This window comes from Botryllus schlosseri, chromosome 1, assembly GCF_051294905.1.
Source record: "Botryllus schlosseri isolate E-star chromosome 1, Bs_hap1, whole genome shotgun sequence".
Taxonomy (NCBI): domain Eukaryota; kingdom Metazoa; phylum Chordata; class Ascidiacea; order Stolidobranchia; family Styelidae; genus Botryllus; species Botryllus schlosseri.
The window spans coordinates 41017441-41043909 of record NC_137236.1 but is presented as its reverse complement, the minus strand read 5'-3'; the positions used below and the strand labels follow the sequence as shown (position 1 = coordinate 41043909).

The window sequence follows — 26469 nt, the reverse complement described above, 5'->3', positions numbered from 1 at the left end:
TGTGAACAGACGGTGTTAGGGCCGGACTACAATACTCGAAAGTTTCTGGTCCTTAGCTTTCGATCTATGTCACTGACAACCCTTGTCGCGTTTACCTTGTGTCGCATGCTCAAATGTCAGAGTAACCGTTAAAGTACCAGCCTACATCGACCACTAAACAGGTCATTCGAGGGTTGAGATTTAATATCGTTCGTTTTTTAAATCATTCCCACAAAACTCGATTCTTAGACTACCAAAATTATATCTGGTATGATCACCAATCACACAGTAATGCGCCCCACGCGGGTTCCGATCGGAGATTATGTCATCACACATGGGTCATCACAAAAGCCGGTAGGCTTTCCATCGATTACTCGCTGTAGAGTGGTATATGCAACAGATATTTAAAAAGAAATGGGGGGCGGGGGAAAATGTTCGAGTCTTTCATCTATTTTCGTGTACTTCTGTCTCATGTTCAGTCGGTTCAGTTGCTTCCGCAGCAGCCCTTGGATTCGCTTCGCTGCTCTCTCTCGTTGAGGTCTACGGTACGTTGGCGGTTGGCGTTCGGGCCCTGCTCGTTTTTCGGGAGTTTCATGGCTGGAAAACGCAAAGATTTAGGACTTTCGTCATGAAAAGTCGTTACAAAAACATTTATCACAACTAGAGCCTGGCCAATATCGGATTTTTGAACCAATATCGATAACCTGATCAAAATAAACTATTTTTCAATTATTGGCTATTTGATAAAATGGTTGGGTAGCCTGAAAAAAAACGCAGCACCCGATTTTGGCTCAATTACAACCTATATAAACATTGCTATAAAAGAAAAAAGATTTGGATTTATTTAATAAAAATGAATATGAAATTGTTTCAAATTTACTGGCTACCCCATGAAATTGTTGGGTTGTTTGAAAAAACGATGCACAATTCCGGTCAATTCCAACCAAGTTTCCACGTTAGTGGGGTACAAAATCTTGGACTTGAAAAGATAGTATTTACGGTGGCAAATTCTCAATTATTTTTTATAGATCTACCAGGGTTGACATGACTTGAGTAACGATTTTTCGGTGACTCGACTTGTACTACAGACTTTGTGCATGACTCGAACCAAGTCATACGACTCAAGACTAGGACCGGCCAAGACCGACATTTCATTGTAACTTTGAGCTATAGTAAAGTCGCCACATTATTGGCATTCTGTGCATCAGTCCCGATACTTGGAAAATGGAGCCAGAAACTGTTAAAACTGAGGAAAATTACGATATCATGAATGCGAGCCATTCTATATCACTCGTGAAGAGTTAAAAAAGTGGATTGAACAGGATTGAACTCAAAACTGAACGGTGAACACAATGACTTAGACTCGGACTCGAGTCAAAACACTGTGACTTGGACTTGACGGGAACTGAAAATGACTCGAATTGACTTGAGTCAAAACTATAAAAGTGAGATTGACTTGTGACTTGGTTACAACCTTGAGATCTGCCCACTGTAGCAATATTATATTCGGTCAATATAAAAAAGAAATACGGCATCTAGTTTAAGGCATATTTGTGAAACAGCTTCACAGCCATCGTTATGCCCGGACATGAAATATACCTCTGCATCTGGATGCATTCGGATAATGTAGATCAATATTCCTAGTCTGGCGGTGACAGATTATTGTTCTTCAAGTACCATAGTTCTAGTTCTAGTTGCGGAATTTCACCAGCTATCAGTTAGCTGTGTTTTAGTTAGGTAGTCACAAAATTAATCCAGTAGTTCGCACATGGGTGATTATGAGACTCTGTTTCAGTACTCTACCAGCGGCCACAATCAAGAATTACCAACCTCATATCGGTTGGAGATTAGCAGAAACACAGTTATGTCGAGTTAGATTACGATTAGACACACACTGGGCATACCAACCGGCACACCGTAGCAGCTTACCTATGGCAAGGAATATATCGTTAACGTTCATTGCTGTCTTTGCTGACGTCTCCATGAAAAGCAGGCTATTCTCTTCAGCGTACGCCTGTGCTTCCTGCGACAAAATACGAGCAATGAAGAGATTTATCGGAACATAACACATGATAGATGTGCCCTATTATCGCGATTACCACTACACTGGATAACATTCATAATTACACAACTAAAATTATCTAACTGTCCAAGTCTGTAGGCCTACTGCAGTAGAAGATATCACCGCCAGATATTGTTGTCTAAGTTCAGACAGGTGGCGATTCGCCTCTTGTATAAAACTCTCTACTTCAAACAAGATTAGCATTAGATATTGGGCGGGATGATCCAATTAAATTCAGGGCATCTCACAGAGAAATGACATACAGAATTCTCAAGGCAAAGAAAACATTCTAAAAATAGCATCAAAATAACAGATCCTAAATTGATTTTGAATAAATGAGATTATCGAAGCCTAACAGCGTAAAAAGATATTTTAAAGGAAATTTGCTACATAGGAAGAGTATGGAGACTACACAATCAACCAATTCTCAACCACCTAGGCTACGATTCACAAAACCATTCCGAAATTGAAATTATTATCGCAAACAAGCTGTAAATATTGGCACGATTACAGACCAATTTGGCTAATGTGTCAGCTGTAAATATCAAGTTACATAACAGATTCAAACTACATTACATAATGCGGCACATAGTCACGATATGCCATGAGGTTACGACTTGTCAGAACTTGCACTACCACATGTACACTATTGAAGAACGTTTCGAATCTGACATTTGATAAGGTCACAAACTTTTATCCTTTACGCATGGCATACTAAAAAAATTATTTGGAACACAATAATTCTGTGGCAAAACCATGTTTACAAATTATGGCGAGGCCTGACAATGCGCGGTGATGATCGTGCTTCACACACCATAAACACGGCTTGCATAATGGGTGGTTAGCAACTTTTTTTTTTAAATTAGACTAGCCTAGAGTTAGAATAATAGCACACAGTTTTCTCTTTCAAATTAGATTAGAATTTGAATTATAGCTACACAGTTTTTTTTTCAAATTGGTTTAGAATTAGAATTATAGATACACAGATTTTTCCAAGTTAGATTTGAATTACAGCTAATCATTATTTGCAAATTAGAATAAAATTTGAATTATAGTTACCGGTACCGGTACACACTTTTTGCCAAATTAGACTAGAATTAGAATTATAACAACACATTTTTTTCCAAATTAGACTAGAATTGGAATTATAACAACACAGTTTTTTTTCCAAATCAGATTAAAATTAGAATTATAGCTACACACTTTTTACCAAAATAGATAAAAATCTGAATTATAGTTACACACGTTTTGCCAAATTAGACTACAATTGGAATTATAACGAGACAGTTTTTTCCAAATTAGATTAAAATTAAAATTATAGCTACACACTTTTTTCCAAATTAGACTAAAATTAGAATTATACCGGTAGCTTTTGTTTTTTTCCAAATTAAATTATAACTATAATTATAGTTATAGCTACACCATGACTTCCAAATTAGATTAGAATTGACTTAAATAGCTACACCGTGATTTCTAAATTAGATTAGAAATATAATTATAGTTATAGCTACACCACGATTTCTAAATTATATTAGAATTATAGCTTCAATACCTACATTGAGATTTCTAACTTAGAATAGAATTAGAATTACGGTATATCTTTTGCAACTACATCATGATTTCTAAATTAGGCAAGAATTACAATAAATAGCATTTTCATAGCATCGCACATTCAGTTTTTTTCTAGACTAGAATTTGAATTATAGCTACTCCATGATTTCTAAATTAGATTAGAATGATAGCTTCAGTTTTTTCTAAATTACCGTATATGAGAATAGTTTCACATAGTTTCACGACTTTTTTCGCTCTAATCATGCAATTAGAATTGTCTGGTTGCCAAAGACTGCATCAGGCAGGCGTACAACCTTCAGGTAGATTTCAGAATCACAGTAAAAACCGGCAATGCGCATTGCTTTATCATTTGTTCCACAGGAAATCAAATGCATGTCCGCATATGGTAGATCTACGTTCGATAGTCATCGCAGCTTTCATACCTCTTCGGTGACTAACTGTCACGTCACAATAATAGAGCGTTTGCCGAAAGTGGCGACGCTGGATTTTCAGTTTTGAATACAGAAGCATAATTTATCCTAATATCACATGCAAACGGCATCAGCAAAATCCTGTGCCGGTTAGTAACATGACAATCAGTCATGCATACGGCAATTTGTACATTCGCATATAGCTATGTGATCTTTTACAAGGCATAATGCAGCAGTGCTTGGGAGCAGCCCCAAATACACACAGTATTATAAGTTTCGGGACAAATGACTCGAAAATACAAAATGTGAGAAAGTCCTAGTCTGTTCGTCAAGGTTCCGAGTAACAAGTCACTCTCACTTCACCACCGAGTCAAGTCTAGTTTAAAGTAAGTGAATAGAGGGTTGAGTCCAGGGTTGTAATGACTCGAGTCACAATTTTTGATGACTCGAATTAACTCGAGTCAACTTCTCAAAATACGGAAATGACTCGACTCGACTTGAGTCGATCTGTGTATTGACTCGACTTGGACTCGAGACTCAGCCGGCGAAGACCGACATTTCATTGTAATTTTGAAGAATAGTAAAGTAACCACCCTATTGGAATTACGTCTATTGGTACTGGTACTTGAAAATGCGACCAGAAACTGCTAAAAGTGAGGAAAATTAGTATATTATAAATGCGAACCATTCGATATCACCAAACAGAGTGATAAAAAGTGGGTTTAACAAGACTCTAACTGGAAACCGAACGGTCAACATAATGACTTGGACTCGGACTCGTGTCATAATACCATGACTCGGACTCGGACTTGACTCGGTGGTGAATTGAAAATGACTCGACTTGACTCAAGTCAAAATCATAAAAGTGTGAATGACTTGTGACTCGGAGCTTTGTGACTTGGTTACAACCCTGGTTGAGTCCGAGTCATAGTGTTTTGACTCGAGTTCTAGTCCAAATTTTATGTTAACTGTTCAGTTTTCAGTTCATTCCGGACTGATAGACGAAATAATGTGGTAACTATACTATCTCTTACAATGAAATGTCAGTCTTGGCCGTCATAGTCTCGAGTCGATACATAAAATGACCCGAGTCAAAATTCCAATTCTTGTATAATTTGGAGAAAAATGAGTAGCTCTAATTCTAATTCTAAACTAATTTGGACAAAACTGAATATAATCGAATTTGGGAAACTGTGTAGCCATAATTATAGTTCTAGTCTATTTCGGAAAATAGGTGTAGCTATAATTGTAATTCTAATCTAATTTGGACAAAACTATGTAGCCACAACTCTAGTTCTACTCTAATTTGATAGGAAAAACTGTGTAGCCATCGATAATTTTAATTCTAATCGAATTTGGAAAAAAAATTTAGCCACAATTCTAATTCTAATCTAATTTGGACAAAACTGAATTTAATCGAATTTGGAAAAAACTGTGTAGCCATAATTGTAGTTTTAGTCTAATTTGGAAATTAGGCGTAGCTATAATTGTAATTCTAATCTAATTTGGACAAAACCATGTAACCACAACTCTAGTTATACTCTAATTTGATAGGAAAAACTGTGTAGCCATCGATAATTTCAATTCTAATCGAATTTGGAAAAAAAAATTTAGCCACAATTCTAATTCTAATCTAATTTGGACAAAACTGTTTAGCTATATTATAGTTCTAACAATTCTAATCCTTATCAAATTTGGACAAAACTGTGCAGCTATATTCTAATTCTGATTTCATTTGTGAAATTATAGTGTAGCTATAATTCTAATTCAATTTGGAAAAAACTGTGGCCATAATTCTAATTCTAGCTCTAATATAATTTGGAAAAAATTGTGTAGCTACCATTCTGATTCCAATTTAGTTTGAAGAAAAAAACAACTCAGCCATAATTCTAATTCTAATCTAATTTGGATCAGCCGAAAATTTTCCCGCTTCCAACTCTGGGCACAGGCTATCATTTTAGATACTAGATTGCGGTGTACGCTTGACCAAGGCCCACCAACCTCCAATTCAACCATCCTTTTATTTGAAAGATCAGCCTTGTTCCCGGCCAGAGCTATGACGATGTTGGGGCTGGCCTGTCGTTGCAGTTCTTTCACCCACGTTTTGGCCCTCGTGAACGTTTCCTGCAAGGCAAGACGGCAGTTTAGGACAGTTGTTGAGTATGAACGGGGTCGCATTAAAACACTCGGGCAGGCTACTTATAATGAAAATGTCAAAGTAGCCAGCCTATACCTCTGGACATCACCATCCAGATATTTCAAAAGCATGCACGCAGACTTCTATGGATTCTCTATCGGTGGTTTTAGCATTGATAGACGCAGATTGGCAAGTTCTATCAATTGAAATAAACTGAAAATGCAAATCATGACTACAACATACTAATATGTCGTTATGTGATAGCTCTCCATACATCCCAGCACTTAATGAACAAGTTTGCTGGGATTATACGTCGAGTAGTATTGGAATTATGGCAATTTGTACTTAACTATAAGCCGTTATTTTGATGTTAGTAAAATTGTGTCGAGATTTACTCTTCACAGAGACGATATATAGGAGTATATAACCAGCAGAATTCAAGATACGTCCTTGTCTGACGGGTGCTCATTAGGGGTCTTCAAAAATGACTTTTTTTCTCAAATCGTACACGCTACTTGCTAAAAAAAGCCTACACACAAAATTTGGTTCAATTCCAACCAGTAGCCGCATTGCTACAGAAGAGCGATGTACAGACATTTGAAATATTCATGCTTATGTGAATGAGCTGTTATTTGATATGTACTTAACTCGATTGAATTTGCAAATTCAGTAATTGTAATGCAAATCTAATCTGAAAAACTGCATACGGTAGTTATAATTCTAATCCTAATTAATTTGGAAATCATGGTATAGCTTTAATTCTAATTCGAATCTAATTTGAAAATCATGGTGTAGCTATAATTATAATTATACTCTACCATGTAGTTCTATTTCTAATTCCAATCTCTGACACTACTTCAATACTCCAGTCACAATCAGCTGTACTGAGTCAATAAAATAGACAAGGGGATACATTAAAAACATCACAAATTTCAAGTCAGATCAAGCTTTTCAACAAGTTATGTACACCAGCCAGAAAACTTCTGAAAGGTTGCTAGTTAGACTTTGGACATGTCAAAATATTTTGTAGATCAATTAACGTCGGCACATTTCTGAATCATGATTAGTGGCAAGCCATTATTATACAACCTAGTTGCTGAGAGGTAACTCTAAAGTTACAGTAATCATGAGTCATCATCATGACGATCATATCATGATACAGCAAAATGACCTCAAGTTAACAAGTTTCTTGACCAACAATTCTGCTCGGAAAACTTGTGTCTCCCAGGCATTCCAATGATTTCATCCTTAAAAAATTGCGCCCAGAGGCATTATTGAAATGGAACCAAGTTCTACTTGCTATCATACTGCTATGCTACCTACAGTAGTTTGGAGCTTATAATTCACAAAATCGGCACCATCATGATCTTTGTATCAATACTTAGACTCCATTGCAATCGTATTGGTCAGAATAATGCAAAGATTGGTTCTCTCTTCTCTGTATATATTTATATGTAACATAGTAGTTGAAATATCTTTCTAATTCACAACAACACAAGATTGCGGCATTTTCAAATAACATAAAAGTGTCCGACGTGAGAGCTAGGACTAATGTGCACCAAAATGATACGCTTCTTGCCAACTAAGAGTCAATTTATATTACTGTAGAAAGCTCTAAACTTAAATAAGTCGTATCACAGCATAGGAAAAATGAAGCAAAGCGTTAGTTGCTATGAAGTGCAATGAAATTGGTATAGTCGAATAAACACAAAATCATCTTTAATATGATGTAGAAGTGCCATTATAGGCTATTCTTTGTGGTCGCATAAAAGGTAATCATATCGAAATTAAAGGTAGGGAGTTAAGAATATAGATAGCCGATGGCAGAATTTGATCCATAATTTTCAATAATATGATAATACAAAACGTGCTCTATTTTAATTAAAAAATGTGATAGAGTTATGCTCTAGTCCAGGGACGGGCAACATACGGCCCGCGAAGTGCTTTTGAGCGGCCCTCACTCGTCAGGGGTAATCGTCAGCAACTAGCAGAGAATTGGAAAGAACATTGTATATCAACAATCGTATCGCCAAATACGACATCACCCAAAAATATCCAGGCATATTTCAATATGAAAGTACTACTAAATTATATACGGTACGGTATTGAAGTTCTGTACATCCGAGAAGCTGTTATAATATTCATGTACAGATAATCAGGATGTGCAGAAGAAACCATAACCGAAACTTGGACTAGCATACAATCCAGATTTACCATGTCAGCACAATAAAACTTCCTGATAATGTATAGAAATTAATGAATGAGCATCTAGTTAGATACTACCACAGAATGGTTACTTGAATATACTTCAATCATCAAGATGCTTATCACAGTTATAAGCCACACAGTTGAGCCACAACGCACAGAAGCATTATGACCGATGATGTAATACTCGCCAGTAATGATTAACCTGTACCATACTCCTGTGGGCAATATATATTCTTCACGGATGACTACATCGGAATAGCGAACATTATTATGACCGAACAGATACTTTACTGTGTGGCATTCACACCATGATACTGCAAAGTTGTCATATTATGTGTCGGTTGAGCACAGGGCCTTTAATCCATTTATATTAGGTATTCATTCAACAACTTGGATCGTTTATAAATAATATAGCCTAAAAAGGCTTTCAATCTATTTCTGTCCAGTATTTGCCAGATCCATGCAGTGTAAGAAGCCCCAGTGCCTAATAAATCCATATATTGATTGAGTGTGGAAATAATTTCGGAATTACACGTCTCCGTCTCCGTTGCAATATATACCTTCTAATTTGCTACTGTACTGAAACTTCCGGGCTATTTATGAAGCAGGCCTGGGAATACAACTCCTATTCAACTATATTTTCAAAGCTATAGCCCCTGTGTGTTGTGTAGGCCTGTAGTTGAGTGCAGCACATGCCACAAAGTCATACTGTGATATTGATTATATTGAAGTGCGAAACGGTTCATGTCAACAACCCATTCAAAGTGATTCTGCAATGGTTCTACAAAATTTATTCATTAATAAGAGAAATTAAACGCCTAATTTCAACTGATTTACGGTATAAGTTTAGATCGCAATTTAGGACAGTTTCTGATGCAATACTGTTCATGTTCTACTTTTTGATATGCCGCAAGTGCTTTACTGTAATAAAGTAGCCTACAATACACCTTCTTCGAAACTGGTAATATGTGAATGATAAGAGGACTACAGCATTGCAATTTAGCGACATTTCACACCATACTAGAATCTTAGCAGAGAGCAAGATGGCATTTCTTACAATACAAATGCAACAGTCAAATTCGAGTGTGTTTTTTAACAGGTTTTTCTCATGCACAAACATCGATATAACCGTAAAATCAGGCATTACACATATACAGCATCAAACCTATCATCAAATTGAGGTGTCAATTCTCAGTTCGAAGATGCGTAGTGCATACTAATACTGTTGCCAAAAATGGCATTCTGGGTCGATTTTGATTTTCTTGTAAATAACCTAATTTTCCTAATTAGATTACAGTAATTTTCCATGTATAATGCGCAAAATTTACCGATTTTTTGCCCTAAAATAGGGGGTGCGTATTATACATGGGTACAGCAAGCCTTGAAAAAAATCTCCCTCGACCAAAAACTTTAAATAAACCTTTCTTCATGTTTGTTCCCAATCGCGCATTACCTCTAGCCATCGAAAATGCTACTGGATGACTGTAGTATATTGCAAACCAAACCAAATGTACAGACCTTTTCTCTGATTTGATACTTACTGAACTTTCTTTTCAGTTCGAAATTGAATTCAATTTTCAAGTATTTGTGAGTTAGGTAATCGTAATTGTAATCTAATTTGGAGCAGCTGAAGATTTTCCAGTTGTACGACTCCATCACAGAGACGAAAGTAATACGAATTCGAAAATATTACCGGATTTGTGATGTCATATACGACTATGGCGGCTTGTGCTCCTCGGTAGTACATCGGCGCCAGACTGTGGTACCGCTCCTGGCCCGCCGTGTCCCAGATCTCAAATTTTACGGTGGTGTCTTGTAGGCAAACGGTTTGCGTCAAAAACGCAGCTGAAAAACAAACCATATATCATTATACTTGTGTTTTAATGCGACCCTTGTGTACGGGCCAGGGCCCTAGTGTAGAGATGACATATTGCTATATTCTGTGCTCAATAAATTATTATATCATTATCATATCATTCACATAAACAGTTAGTGTTAGGCTCAATGATTCGAGTCTGGATGATTTTTCAAGCACTGAATTAATTGCCATTAAGATTAAGCCATTATTATTTTCGAAGAGCCGGCTGGCACCTGCAGGTTTTTCCGAAAATTCTGCTTCACTTTTCAAAACTCTAAAACACGACCTTATCGGGATGCGAAACCAACAAGTAATATAGCGTTGGATTCAGAATTTTAACACCTAACCAACTATGCCACGAAGCAAGATGAGAGCAGGGTAAGCAAGAGTGTATATTATCAAGATGACGAGGTAACCTTGTGTAAGAATGGACCAAGTTTTGGTTACTTGCTTATAGAGTCCACAACGTATACCTAGTGTGAATAAGTATGCGCTATTCACGGCGACAGAGATGTCTGCTTTCAAACAAGCCACGAGTGACCGCTTTTTCTCAACAATTTCGATGACACTATCAAAACATGGCAGTGGCAGCGTTTCACCATAAACACACAGTCTGTAATCGAAGAAACTTGGCATCTACAATTGATTAAAAGATGGGCTGATTAAAAATAGATGAGTAGCCTGGTGACTGTAATTTTGTTTTCTACATACGATACTAGACAGGATGTATGGATGAACCAGTCCATGATTTAAGCTACAGGCCTATTAGACAGGCTACTGTACAAATCTGTCGGGCAATCGACATTATGAAGGGACAGTCAATAGCATTAGGGATTGCCTCATATTGCTTAGCCTCTTCATATCCATACAATCATCTCTTATCCAATATAATGAGTGTTTAAGGAAGTGTGAACGGAGTCATATTATGGGGGATTTCTTTGTGTGAGAGTTCTACATTATGCACTCTACGAATACCTCTCTCGTTTAGTAGCACTAGTATAGAACTTGGCTTATAAAATGTTCTCAAAACTCTAAAAAGCACAGGTCGATTTTGACAAGCTACCTTTATCAGGAGCAGGAATTTTTTGAGTGAAACATATAATCTTATGCTGGAACAGTATCAGCGCATAATAAGCAAATGGATTATGGAGTTTTGATATTGTTAACATTCATTCCTTCGAGCACAGACATCAACAAAACATATGGCCCATACGGGTAATAAAAATCAATCAGCACGATCCAAGTTGGCTGATGAAACTACAAAATACATATTAAACGCACAGCCCTGATCTGCTGATAAGCCAAACCAAACATTGTCAATATCAACAATATTGTCAAATGCCAGAAACTTAGGATTTTAAATCATAGTATTTAAGGTGGGTAAATTCATAATAAATGATGAAGAGTTTGCCACCGTAAATACTGTTTTTTTTTCAAACCAAAAATCCTGTACCTCAATAACTTCACGTCTACTGGTTGGAATCGAGCCAAATTTGTTGAGCATCATTTTTTCAGACAACCTAACAATTTCATAGTGTAGCCAGTGAAATCCGAAAATATTTTTAGGTATTTCTATTAAATATATCTATAACTTGTTCCTTATATAGCAATGCTTCTATAGGTTGGAATTGAGCGAAGATTGTTGTGCGCCGTTTTTTAGGCACCCTGACAATCGTCAAGTCAGCCAGTGAAATTTGACAGAAAAAGTTACTTTTGAAGAGCCCTAGCCGTCGGCTTACCACTATAAAGACTATCTTACAAATAGGACAAACAAGGATTTTGTGGGAAGTGACAAAAACCAAAAGTTATAGCTTCAAACTAAATATTCAAATTAAAATGATGTTCTGCAATACTGCGGTACCTAAAGTTCTTGTCAAAACCAACAATTTCATAAAATTGTACCCATGAGAATTAATTGACATAGGGACACACGATGATGAATATTACATCAATCAAGAATCTTCATACTGCAATCAGGCAGGATCAATACATTGCAGAAGTAAATACGTGGAGAGCCATTGCACTATAATTAAACTGACTTCAGTAATAAGGCCTAGCTGCTTCTATTGAAGGGAATATCTTTAGCAGCACAATGAAACAGTCAAACATGGATTTATGACACAGGAGCTATGCAAAGAATGGCATCACTGGCTGGTTTCCTAGCAAGTAAACAGTGGAAAATTGCTAGCATCAGCGACTTTGGGATGTGATAAGTTTGACTAGCCAGCCAAATTCCAAGGACAGTCATGATATTACATGCGACGATTGTATATCACAGCTACAAAATTATGAACATAACAGCCTTTGGAATACATCGCATTTTGGACACGCTAGTTTTAAACATGTATTTTGTTCATGATCAATGGTCATATTAGATGGTGTATCAGAACTAAATAGCAAATTTTCCACAAGAGGTCTTCAGGCGGGCCCTATGATAGTCATTTTTGCTAGACTTATCAGCTATATCTAATAAACTCAAATTCATGCTTCAAGCTGTAGAATACAAGCTTACAACATTCATTATTGTGACACTCTGTCACAAGAGGTTACAATGATTGTGACATAACCTATAAGTAGCTACTAGCTAGCTAACTATAATGTAAAAATATACCAAATCATGAGTGTGAGATCAGTGTCGAAATGACGGAGGCAGGCATGCTTATCAAAATGAATCAATGTATATAGCTCCTGAGTTCCAGGTACCGGTACTTTAAATGAATCACCAGGCTGACAGACTTTATGCAGCAACTGTGGATCAGATGTGAAACACAGATTGGTAGCAGGCGCACTTGATAGTCATGAATTATCAATTGCACATAGGGCTTTCACTTTTCTGGCTAGGACAGAAACACTCAAAACCGAAATCATTTTTAAATTACAATATTTAGATGGAAAACATGAATATATAAACAGACATAGGGTGCGAGGATAGTATTATGTCATTAATCATGTATCTGTGACACGAACTGGGCATAAAAGACAGAATTTGGTGTTGCTACTCTTCCAGAAACAAATCATGGTTATAGGCAGAGCTAAACTTGGCTGAAAACTCCATTTGCGGAACGACAGTTTGGTATTCACGATTGAGCGAGCAAAAATTCTAAAATTGGGATATACCACATACTACTGCTCCAACATACAAGATGCACTTGTTTACGATGAAGTTGACATAACAAAAATGCGTGTTACGTGCAAGTAATCAAAATACTTCATGAACACCCATTGGAATGATATAGGTATTATAGTGGTATGATAATAATGACACAAATCGTACATATAAATAAAAAAATTCTCTCACCTCCTATAGTTGATTCTTGATACTCGTGAAACTGTCCTTTAACAAATCTCAATACCAAACTACTTTTCCCCACCGCCGATTCTCCGAGTAATACTAATTTAAATTGACAGATCTTCCCTGGCGCGCCCGGGCCGTTTGGTCGCTGCGGTGTGTTTCTGGTAGACATTCTTATAAAACGGAGCCAACTGTTCAATTATAATAATGATAAATATTCTAGAAAGGACAAATATAATGTCACGGAAGTCGAAAAATATATAGGCCTAGTATACTGCTGCAGCTGAATCACATTAGCAATAGTGTTCAAGCCATTTAAATAGACTGCAATAGAATATTATATTCCTATTGAACTAAACCCAAAAATTTTCGGCTGAATACATGGGCATTTGCCATCAACTAGTAGCACTAGTAAGAACATTGTACCCAGCTATCTACACCAGACCCAGGGGTAATTCCACGTCAACATGCAAAGAACTTTTCAATCCGTCTCCACACCATCTCAGATTATTTCCAAATTTATGTAGGCTACAATAAAATATATTTCGAAAAATTTCAGGTGACGGGGTGTCAGCCAAAAATATTAGGGATTTATTTCAATATGAACATATCATTGAACTGAACATTGAAGTACTACACCGGCTATCTGCCACAACTTACAGCAACACATTACCCATACCATGCAGCAAGTTACGATAACCTCTCCTAACCATAGTAGCAAATTGTATGTTACATGAATACTTCTCAACAATATAAGACAAAGGGAATCATCCCAATTGTGCATGAATACTGAATGCAGACCCAATTTATATTCGCTGCCCTCACATGCCACACAAACAGTTCTTTAGAAAATATAGAGTCATTGTTTGGAGCACTCAACAATTTGTATTATTCAAAAACTTCAATAAATTTCATGACTGTAAAGCTGTTATTTACACTCAGTTGCATCAAGGACAAAAATATACTACGTCCTTTCCTTTCCTGCATGAGGGACTTTCAACAAATGAATATCGTTAAAGACAGACCGAAATGGTCTTTGGTATAATGATGTATGATGTCCGCTCATCATATCACCAGTCTAATTTATCTTGATTGATAAAAAGCGACCATGTGCAAAAAGAATGGATGCCACTGCCACATACTAGCCTGCGCTTGATTATTACTTGACAGTATACACGCCTATTGAGAGAGGCCCCTTCATTTTTATTGCAAGTACATATCATGGCATATTCTGGCTCTTTTCATTCACTGTGAAAGTCTCATCCTTCAATAGTCTTCTTTCTTATTATCTGTAAGCAAAGGCGAGAGTTTGACTGAATCACTATTCCAAGTCACTCACATGACCCCTTCCTACCTCTTCATTTCATCACAAACTTGTTTTGAACTGATGAAATTCTTAATAAGATAAACTAAACTGAGCTGACATATAAGCCTTTCTCCATCATTAATGAAATATTGAGTTAAAGGGGCACTGTACTCCAAAAATGATGTGGTCTCAAATTGAAGGGAAAAACGAAGAAAAAAAATTTGGCCGCAGCCGTTTTCTTCAGAGTGCAGTGCCCCTTTAAAGCAGAAAAGAGTCATATGGGATTCTAGTTGCAGTATAGAAAAATACTTTTTTGCCACACTGCTCGTGCTGCGAGCATCTTCAAATATATAAATCTACACAGCTGGCATACTATAGTCCATTAAAGCAAATCACAGTCTAATACACAATCAAGTGTGCCATAAAGCGGCTGTGCCATTCGTTACTACTGACCAAGTGAAGTCTGGCTACAACTCTTATGAACAATTGAACATGCATTACTATTGAAATGATATTATCAAGAAAGTATATAAATTGAAAACATCCCACCTCCTATGGTCGGTGCTAAATAATCATTGAATTGTCCTTGCACAAATCTTACTATCAAACTACTTTTTCCAACTGCCGATTCCCCCAGTGTCACTAATTTACATCGAGAAAGCTGTCCCTGTGGTGTGCGTCTAGTTAACATACCTACAAAAATGTATATTCTGAAAAGAACGAACTGTTTTAGAGCGGGCTCGCTCTGCCGCACAGTAGCAATAATCAATTTGAAGGAGCAATGATAAAAATTGATACTTAAAAATTGAATTTTCAACACCTAAAAATAGTGTTCTAAACACTTGCAGTATTCACACAATATATCTACAGTAGTACACTCCAAAAATAGTCGTGTGACATTAGGATTTAATGCTAGTTCATGCCAGAAAGATGGATTCACACTGCATATTTAATGACTGCATCAAAGCCACGGTGTTTGCATAAAGCACTATGCAATGCATGGAGTGGCAGCTAATCAACTGGAACAGTATATGTATTACATGCCAAAATATACATTAAGATGCTATTACCTGGAGTATATATAGTAAATGTGTCCGATGCTACGATGGTCAAGGCTCGAATTAGATCTACCCTTCAAATACACTTAATTCCTACAACTACCCTATCACTAATCGAAAGCATACTCTAATAAAGGTCACTGACAGTGTTTTGCAAAATACGACACCAACCGACCATTCAAATTCTGTCACTAACAACTGACACACTTTCTCAACTACTGATCGACGAAAATTCTCCATTTTTAAACAGCACTACCTGTTAAATCGATAAAAACTTCTACATAGGGACTACTAACAAAGAGTCCAGTACTAAAACATCACAATAAAAACGCCAGGAATCACCAAAATTGGTCAATGAAAGAACTTAGCAATGACTCAGAAAGGTTTCTAAACCATTTAATGAAACATATAACATTATATCATGATCAAGTCACCTATATCTATGACTATTACACCAGGAGACACATTATGCAATCAACTGAATCACATCTATACTCTGGTAGCACAGAAGATTACATTTTGTGCATAAGTCATCTTTAAAATCAAGCAAGTCACTATTGATGAGATAAACTTTTAGAACAATTATTGCTGCCTGAATAAACACAGTCTCACACATAGCTAGTAAGTGCACGCAGACACTGAACTGACCTAATGAACACTGACGACAGTCTGACGTCAACCTGATTGATACGGTTATCTATAATATACAAGGTACCAGGAAACAAACACAAACGAAGAGTCAAATAATGAAATCTACGGCAAACTCGAAGTGTTACGTTGGAATTTATGATATCATTCTGGAATCTACACGGCAGGAAGTTGTAAAGGCTTGAAAGCAAAGGAATAGGAGTGTTATTAAACATGTATGTGAAATGGTACATCCTCGATTACCAGCAACTAAAAATACACTACTCCACACTACCGTGATCGATGCTGGTACACTTTCAGTTCTGTGAAACAATGCTCAATATTTCGGCAATACAAGAGGCAATGCCTTATAGCAGAGGAGACCTAAATATACAATATATTCATTACGTAAATATATATATTAAAACCCGAAGCTAGCCAGAGTCACACAACAATTTTGTGAATGAAAAAGAACTTTTAATTACATTGATCAATCAAACCACATTTCAAACTACATCAGTAGCGATGAGCGCTACACAGAAATTTTAATTCTGGCTTCAAAAATAGAATTCAAAACACATCAATATTTACAATGCTCATTATACAGACGATATCTATGTCCGAGCAGTTTTCATCATTTTTTCAAAGAGAAATTTATTGTTTGATCAGCAGCTAACGCTTATTTGTCAGTCCAAAACTTAGATTGGGTCAAGACTTAGTTACGATGTTAACATTTGAACAAAGACTACAGATTTACACAAAGACTTGGAACTCATCCTTAAAAACAGTATATTTTGGTCTATGAACTGCTTCGAAGTGGCACAATTACATTAGAAGACAAGGCTCGCAATTGTGCAGCTTGGTGGAACTACCAAAATAACAACCAACTCTCCAATTGTCTGGTATAATATCCAACATATCATATTCACACAAGTAAAGTCAGCTCTATTTAAATAACGATAAGTCACTGACAATTTACAGGTACCATAATGAAACAATGTCCCGAATAACAGATACGTTCAGCAGTTACAAAAAAAAGGTCCAGGTATTCGCAAAAAGACTGGCCAGCATCCATGAGTGTTAGTTACTGAAAACACCCTGCATGACAACTTATTGCTACAAATGGCAATCGAGGAATTCTGGATAATTTGTGGTCACAGGTAAGCATGCAGTACCAGGTTGGAATTTGGTATCTTTTCCACAAATATTGAGCTTCATGTTAAGAATCCCTATGGCTCAGAGCAAACTTGGCAGTGAGATGAAATATCTAACCCTGAGACTGCTCATATATCTTGGCGAGAAAGACGACTTCCAGACAATTGAATATTAGGCCTATATAAGAAGAGTTTCTTGGAGGTACAGAACTTCAATATACAATTGAATAGTATATTCATATTGAAATGAGTTTGAGTGTAGTCCAAAAATATGGGCTATTTTAATATGCAAACATCATTCAATTTTCCACTGAAATGGTACCAGTGAGGCCGGTATATCGCAAAATCAAGCCATTCCAGCTCTACCACAGCGCAATTGACAGTAAAAATCAACACATTGGACAGAAGTATGACTCATAGTAACAGAGCGAACAAGCCCCGACAACTTTTTTCAATCATCTAGTCAGCCTTGTAGCCTATGTACAGAAATTCAATATACAGTTGAATAATATATATTGATATTGAAATAAACCACAAGGAATATTTTGGTTGACAACCTTCAGCAAGTATATATAGTAGTGAATAGAAAGAAAAACCATTGTACCGTATATCTATCACTGTGTATCTGACTGCCATGATTATTCGAAATTTCATGCCAGTAAGCCTATTATATTGGTTGATGCAATTGCTGATATACAATGTTCTTTCCAATTCTAAACTAGTTTCTGACGACTACCCTTCACAAAAATATTTGGGTTTCTTCACACTATATTATTCAATCGAATTTGAAGAATGTCAAATTAACTAATCATCTCCTGTCTGGCTAGGCTGAGTCAAATGGTCTCAAGCAGTAGATTGCAGCAATTCTTTCTCACAAGGTGATATGTTCAAGCTCTGATCATTGTACGAAAGACAACAGCTTGGCATTAACTAAGCAGGAACATCTATATACAAGGTATGACATATGATAACATGAATCCTATTCATGAGTAGATAAAACTGGAAGTTACAGTAGATTAGTAGAGTCTTGATATTATGATTAGACCCCGATCCTACTCTATCCAAACTACATCATTGATCCATATTTTAAATTCGAAGATACGGTACTTTGTATTAACCATTCACAATCGAAACTCGAAGTTACATAACAAAGAGTCAAAGCTTCAACAAGACTCATGAATCATCAATCTTGATCTAGCAGCTTGTAAAACAAAATATAATGACAAGATCTCCGTCGCAATATGCTTGTAGCCAGTGCAAAAGCGAATATCATCTCGAACTTGATATCCAATTTCAATCGTGCATTCCCGTTACGAACAACTGCTGAGTACGAAATAAACGAGAATCAATCGGAGCTGAGATGCTGGGCTAAAATTACAGCGGAGTGAACAAAGGCAACGTTTCAACTTGGTGGATACGCGACAAAAAATAACATTCCTATCACCCATTCTACGACTCGCATCACGCCACCAAATACTTTATCGACTTCAGCTGATCACCTCCTAGTCGATGACGTCATGAGTTTGTTGTTTGCTAGCTAGACGTAGAGAGAACTCTGAACTCGTGACTAGCAATGTATTCATCCGCACTCAACAACAATCACTCACCATTGCCAACATAAGCAGGGTTCTGCTGTTTCTCGTGGTACAAATATGAACCACGATAAAAGATTTGCTGAATTCTTCGAAGATCTCACATTGCGTTTGTGTGAAAGTGAAAATACCTGCATCAAGGTTGCACTGTTGATGATCGCTGGCGCGTGTCGCTACAGAATTTTGGTACTACTACGAAAGCACGTCTTGTAAAACTTAGCTCATACCTGTGCTGTGCAACTACTTGGTTTCCAAAATGCTCAGAATTAGAACAGCTCGCGACTACTGACAGTAATATGATATTATTGATGGTCCATCATTCATCCATGACTACAGCTGGCTCGAAGACCACATTGTGGTCGTATCTTTTTTAAATATTTGTTCAGTTCTTTCTTAGATTAATAATTTCATTTCATCATTTCAAAACACCACAAGACTGCGATACAATGAAAAGATAGCAAGGTGTCGAAACGACTTGGAGTCGTCTTTGTGTCAACTCGCATTGCATAAAATAATAAAGAATCTGTCTGTCTGTCAAACCTTTATATATTTGCAATCGCAAGTCGCAACCCACTTATCGGATCGGCTTTTCACATGAACTGAACATGAACGAACATGTAATGGCAGGGGTTTTGACCCAGAAAACTCACTTCTGCAAGAACATCACACAACAGAACACCGGCATCACGATTCGCGCTAATCAATCAATCTTTTTATTGAAATTTGCATCAGATCAAAGCACCATAAGATTGCGATATATCGAAAAGATAAGAGGGTTCCGATACGACTTGGAGCAGTATTGAAATCCGGCAAGAAATAAAGGATAACATTAAATGACTAGCGATGAAAATAAATGAGGCATTTGTTGATAGGTGTGGTCGGTCAAATCATGGTCAGGTGACCTTGAAGTTCATGAAATTGTATGAATAAACTTGAACTTGAACTTGACTGAGGATGACCAAACGACGACACGTGTTTTCTAGTTGTCAGCAATGTTCCCTCTACTTTTTCGCGAGTCTGTACGCACTCACCAACTCACGGCGCCGTCCCTTGGAAAACAGCGCAACAACTAAAAAAAAGTCATCACTTCGGCATTCTTGTGCGTGGCACACGTTTTTCCGTGCGCGGCGACTTTAAAAGCAGAGCGCGACCGTGCAAGCGCACAGTTTAGAGGTGGTTGTTCGTCACCTATTTTTTTTACTGCGCAACTAGAACTAAAACTAGCAATTTTCAAAATCCGGTTCGACCCTATAAGCCTTGGCCGAAAATGACCACGACTAACACATGTCGGCTGAAATCTGCTTCGACGATTGTTGCGATGGTGCCGAACAGACTTGGATTAATTAGTGCGCAATGCCGGTCATCTTCGAATTTAATTAGTGAAATATGCTTTTATGTGCTCTGATTTTAAGGGGACTAGTATCCCAAAAACCTAAATTTCGGATGGCTACCCCCATCACCACGAAATTTTCACAGTCGCTAGATGTCGCTATGCTATAAACAAAAAATCAAAATTTTTCGTTCGACCCTGCAGATTGTGGATTTTTTTGGATTTCAAGGACAGAAAATGCACCGACACGGGGAATGCATAATCTCGATATTGTGAAGCCATTTTTTCCGATCTAACGCCTTCTTTAGGAAGTACTAGGACAGCGTTGTGCTATGCTAAAATTTCAAGGGTTATGTACAACCCATCTCGGAGAAATTTCATTTCGAAATTCAAAAATTCAAAAAAATCATAATTTTTGTCATACATTTGCTGTAAGTTTACTGTGACGTTCTGTACCTCTTGACATGGTTGACCTATGGCAGGGGTTCTCAATTTCTCCTGTGTAACGGGCCGCATTTTAACAGCAAAAGACGCTGCGGGCCGCATAACAATATTACCGTGTATTTGTGGGCTACAATTAAATTTAGGCTACTGTAGCCTATTTACCACTCGTATACGGGCATTTAGTACATTTTTATGCATTATAAAGCATCAATGGACAGCGTTCTTAAGTTTGCAGCTGCTGCTTATTGTAAGAATATGTATCTTCTAGCGGCGCAATTAAATCCCTTCATGGAGCGTGCATTGCATTCATTGCCAAGTCGGTATCTGCAACTCAAAACCCTTCCACCAGAGAACCGAACTCGCTGTTTCAATGCTTGAGTGAGCAATTATAAAATTACAGTAAATTTGGCGTTACAGAGGCCATTATCACATTGAGCTATGAGTGATATGAGAGGAACTCTGGCGTTCGGGACCATTTTTGAGCAAACCAATCAACCATTCTCCATTCCTTTCATGCCTGGGACCCTACATCAACAGTTACAGAGTTAGCTTTGTCAAGTTGATATTTTTCGCTGGTCCCCTCACCACGTTTGCCCAGCCAGCATTTCCTCCGCATATTGTCCACTCTGATAATTAGTTATGCAATGTCGGTGGATTTGTCCGAGGTTGGGTTAAAGCAGGCTATACGCGGCAACGTGTTTCAGAACATGCGACCGACTGACATTGACGTAACTCGTCTTGACACGATTGAATCAGACGACTGTATCTTCGAAATTTGTCATGCTGCTAAGTTCCTGAAACAGCAAATTTTCGCACAGTATGTTAAGGTCTTATTGAAATCGCACCTTCTGTAGCAGATTTCTAGGATTTAGCGATATTCCAAGTAATTTTGAACGATGCGTCTGTAACGTCGTCGGCAATCTCAACAACCGTTCGCAGTGAGTCAAACACTCTTTGAAATTGCAGACCAACTACGTAGCGGGATTTCCTTGAACCAGAGTCCAGCAGAATACCGATTCAAAACAATAACAATCTGAAGTCGAGCATATATCAAGAAACGAGAGTACATTAAAGCAGTGGTTCTCAAACTTTTTCAGACACACCCCCTTTTTTAAAAGAGAATAATTTCGTGCCCCCTTATCGTCATATTACAAAATGCAACCAGAATGCTACAAACGGCTAGTTTGATGGCATGGAAGGTTTGTGACTGATGTTGATGAGAGAATTCTCAAATATGAAATTCGGACTATACACAGAGAAATAACTATGAACTGAAGACAAATTGCGCGCAGCGCGAAAATTTTTTTCAGTTGACCGCAGCGTCGCACCCCTTTCAGATGCTTTCACGCTCCTAAGGGACGCGCCTCCCAGTTTGAGAACCACTGCATTCAAAAATTAGTAATCAAACGAAACAGGGACGGAGCCAAGTATCTAAATTAATTTGCTACAATAGACTACCGTGTCAGCAATAATTGTGTTTATAACGAAAGATGTCGCGGGCCGCAAAATAATCGTCTGCGGGCCGCGGGTTGAGAACCCCTGACCTATGGCTAAGAACTTTTAGCATAGCACAGGTCTGAATTGTAGCTTTTCAAAAAACCTTGAGTGACACGTTTACGACAAATATTTCATACAAATTTTTGGTTTACCGTGATGCGATCTAACACAATTTTATAATTGAGAAAACGACTATCAAACATTTGAACCGTAAAAAGTCAATGAACAAGCGTTACCGATCTAATGATAAGAATGAGTGCCAGAATGCTGGAATAACAACTGACAACAATCTAACAAAATTGTACCCGGAGATAATATATATGTATTTTATAACGGTCAAACCATATATTTTAATGAGTTATCGGACGAAACATGCGATCTTTTAGTTGGAACTTGAACCCCCCCCCCAATTTTCAAAGGAAAATAAAATTGAAATTTAGGAGTTTTTAGTAATTGTTTGGGTGAGATAAGGTGCGCACCTCATGGCCTTATCTCACCCAAACAATTACTAAAAACTGCTAAATTTCAAGTTTATTTTCCTTTGAAAATTGGGGGGGGGTGTTTTTTTCCAAGTTCCAACTAAAAGATCGCATGTTTCGTCCGATAACTGTCACATAGCTGTCATATAGCTGTCATGTGACAGCAGATTTTATTTTACCATTTACAATGGTAATATTTCCTACCAGAAAAAAAAAGTCGAAAATTGTTTTTTTTTTTGGGTTGCTAGTCCCCTTAAGTCTAACGTAATTACTGGTTTCTTGAAAATGCTATTCAAACTGTATAGTGCGAAATGTGCCATACGCTATAGTACAGTCATTTATTATTCTCGTCCTTATGAGAATATAAATTCCATTCAATGTCCAATTCGCAAATTCAGTAATTCTAATCCAATTTGCCAAAAAAAAATTCTGTGGGTATATAGTTCTAATTTTAGTCTAATTTCGAAAAAAACTATGTAGCTATAATTCTAATTCTAATCTGATTTGGAAAAGCTGAAAATTTTCTAGTTTCCGAATATAGGCGATGTAAAAAAGAGGCAAGCACGCCGAATGAAAAGTAAACTGAAAATATAAAAGGCAAGCGGCAAAATAAAGTGGCATGTGGCGGAAGGTGAGATCGATATGCTAGGTCGTGATCCAGTAGTCTTGAAGGCATATGCATCGTCAGCCCGTCAACTGAAGACGTTGTTTTCATTATGTCGCATGATCAAACGTCGGGCAACCATCCATATCAAGAGCTCCCTTATGATACGAAAGAGACAACCACAATAAGTCCCGATTCACTATGTTTTGTATCGTCTTTACTATTATTGTTTGTTCTTGTGCACAGATATAATAGAATGCCACTATCATTTGACGCCGTAACTGGAAATCGAAACCTAAAGACATCACAGTAGCCTCGTCACGTCGCGACTGCGGCAAGATAACTTATCTTATCGCGAATACAGTACAATGATTTAAATCCATGAAATCGCACAGATAGCTGGGTAGTGAGTATTAGAGACAGTTGCAAGCATTCATCTCCCGGCTGTATTTCAGACAAGAATCTCGGAGTCATCCACCGAGCTGAGAATAGAGCGGGGTGGCTGATATCTTGGCCGTGTTCAACACATTCCTTTGCGGAATCAGTTGTAATTTTGGTTATACTGTAGGAAATTCTTTCGTGTCTTACGATCGTATTTTAAAAACAGGGGTGATCCAGCTTTGTCATAGAGAGTTATAGTAATTATCAGACGATCATTAAGTCAGAATGGAAGGCTATTCTCCTAATATAACAGATAGTAGCTAGTATTATAGTATACAATTTTCGGGACTATGTCAACAACTGAAGAAGCCGGACATGTCATCAAATACAACGGATTGGCCGCCTTTCCTCCAGGAATTCAGATGATTATTGGGTATGAGAACAAGAACTTTTCTTGATCCATCATTAGGAGTCACGTTATTATACATGAAGGCTACAGTGCAAGCGTATAGGCTACTACAGCAATGTATAGCCCTACAAGAATTTCGAATACAATGGAGATTTTCGAAACGTTTAGTGAACATGACATGACACACTTGACACTTGGCAGTGTATCACAAATGAACAGGCCTAATAGTTTGCTTTTGAGATTACCGAATCACGTTATGAAATTTCACCTACAGCTACACCATCATATAGATGTCACTTCATAAAGTAGGCTACGTAGTTAAAGTTGGTCCGGTAGGCCTATATATCTCTTTCAGGAGTAGGTTATCTCCCGATATCTACTTCTACACCCTGCTTCTGTGTTAATTTATTATTTACTATAAGCAGTTCAGTTTAGTTTATTAATAAAAAAATCATCAAATCAGTACATCACAAGTTGCGATACAATGAAAAGATAGGGAGGTGTCGAAACGACTTGGAATATTTGCAATACACCCACCTGCGTCTATGCAATGGCTGTATGCAGCACTGATGATTACGAATGTCTTTCAGGGCATATGTTCTTCTGGTCGTGGTACTTTTCATTGCAGTGTACATCTTAATGGAAAAATGCGAGCCAATAAACTGCAAAATTGATTCAACTCGCAAATCGAAGCGTGTTGCGACGGTATGTATGAGAAGCTGCTTGTTTAAGATAGGGCTCACATAAATATTCCTATTTATTAAACAGAATTTGGTGGAAACAAACCGCGAAGTTACCGTGGATAACAGACTAGAGTCAATCGCGGAGGAAACAAATTGGCGTTTAGACACATTGGACGAAAGTCAAGAAACCTTCGTTTGAATATAACTAACTGCTTGTATATGATGTACAAGAAGCATCGGTTATATATTGCTATTGATGTAGGTAGAACATGAGACATCCCCGGGCCATGAGCCATATCCAACATCAAGTAACTGGTGAAGATTATTGTCTCTAGCCATTATTCATGCTGCATGTCTCTCAAGTTTTGCAACTAATTTCTTGTTTTAAATTAAACAGCCGAGATGAAATGCGAAGCTCTTGAATCTAAAATACGCCTATTTGTACAACATAATATAGGCCTATAGGCTATATAGTCATAGTAGTTGTTTTTATCTCTATAGTGTTTTTACTTCAATTTAAAGTTTGCTAGATTGTTGTGTTTTCAGTCGAAAGTAAGTTAATCTACTAGCAATTCATCCCGTCTCAGTGGATTCACCATTCATCCAGTTTCTGTGTTGCCTTGGATTGGACAGCCTAATCTTGCTCAGTGTAGGGCGCGGACAGCCAAATTCAGATTAGCTACATCACCGTCACTGATCGCACATTGGTCGAGCATAAACAAATTACACATGTGAGGTGTAACGTGTAGGCGTAGGCTAATGTAGGCTACAGTACATGTACGTACAATCAGTTACTGTCTGACGCGTTTCTATAACTCTTGTACAGATCATAATCAACTTCCAGTCTGTCAACCTCGATATACGACTGAACCACCCGAAATTAGGTAGCTGACGATTTGGAGTTGACAAGCACACGAGTAGACCAACCTGCTGCTCGCCGTGTCCCCCATGTATGAATAGCAGGCCTACGACAGACCTTGTCGGAAGAAGAGGCTTATGTTCGTATGCGTGAGGATCATTGATCAAGGTGCTGGGAGTCTGGGAGGGTTGGGTTGGGATGACCGCTAGCTCTATATTAGTGGTTTTCAATCCGGGGTACGCAAGACGATTTCAAGGACCGCGCGCGAAGCACGTTCCTAAAACTTATAATGATCCAGGATAAAACAAATTTCAAATAAAATTAGGCAATTAACTCATTGACTTCAACAGCTATATTGAAGTACATAATTTTTGGTCTCTATGTCTTAAAACTTGGAATTCCATAGGAAAGATTCCTTGTAAAGGTGGATGACTGGATAAATCCGCGTTTAATGCATCGATTCGGGAATCCGACCTGCCAAGCACTTCATTTTCCCATATCAAGCCTGTCGACTGCAAAATCTGCCCT

General features: G+C 37.6%; 3 protein-coding genes and 2 long non-coding RNA genes across 5 annotated transcripts in view; 2 read left to right on the top strand and 3 right to left on the bottom strand.

Moving 5' to 3' along the window:
- The window catches only part of LOC145436382 (protein bicaudal C homolog 1-like), a 788516-nt gene that overhangs the window by 153009 nt on the left and 609038 nt on the right, over window positions 1-26469 (bottom strand). The window lies entirely within an intron of this gene.
- Window positions 1-26469, top strand: part of LOC145436956 (uncharacterized) — a 416296-nt gene that overhangs the window by 156771 nt on the left and 233056 nt on the right. The window lies entirely within an intron of this gene.
- LOC145437004 (uncharacterized) overlaps window positions 1-26469 on the bottom strand; it is a 214972-nt gene that overhangs the window by 62194 nt on the left and 126309 nt on the right. The window lies entirely within an intron of this gene.
- On the bottom strand, window positions 340-13769 carry LOC145449854 (ras-related protein Rab-5B-like). Its single transcript, XM_080328298.1, has 5 exons — window positions 13525-13769; window positions 10062-10213; window positions 6025-6147; window positions 1909-2002; window positions 340-576 (listed from the first exon to the last, which is right to left on the bottom strand). The coding sequence occupies exons 1-5, from the start codon at window positions 13688-13690 to the stop codon at window positions 464-466; spliced, it is 648 nt and encodes a 215-aa protein (XP_080184424.1). The 5' UTR covers window positions 13691-13769; the 3' UTR covers window positions 340-463.
- LOC145439402 (uncharacterized) lies at window positions 24277-25550 on the top strand. The gene is made up of 3 exons (XM_080316888.1): window positions 24277-24423; window positions 24990-25104; window positions 25168-25550. The coding sequence occupies exons 1-3, from the start codon at window positions 24341-24343 to the stop codon at window positions 25279-25281; spliced, it is 312 nt and encodes a 103-aa protein (XP_080173014.1). The 5' UTR covers window positions 24277-24340; the 3' UTR covers window positions 25282-25550.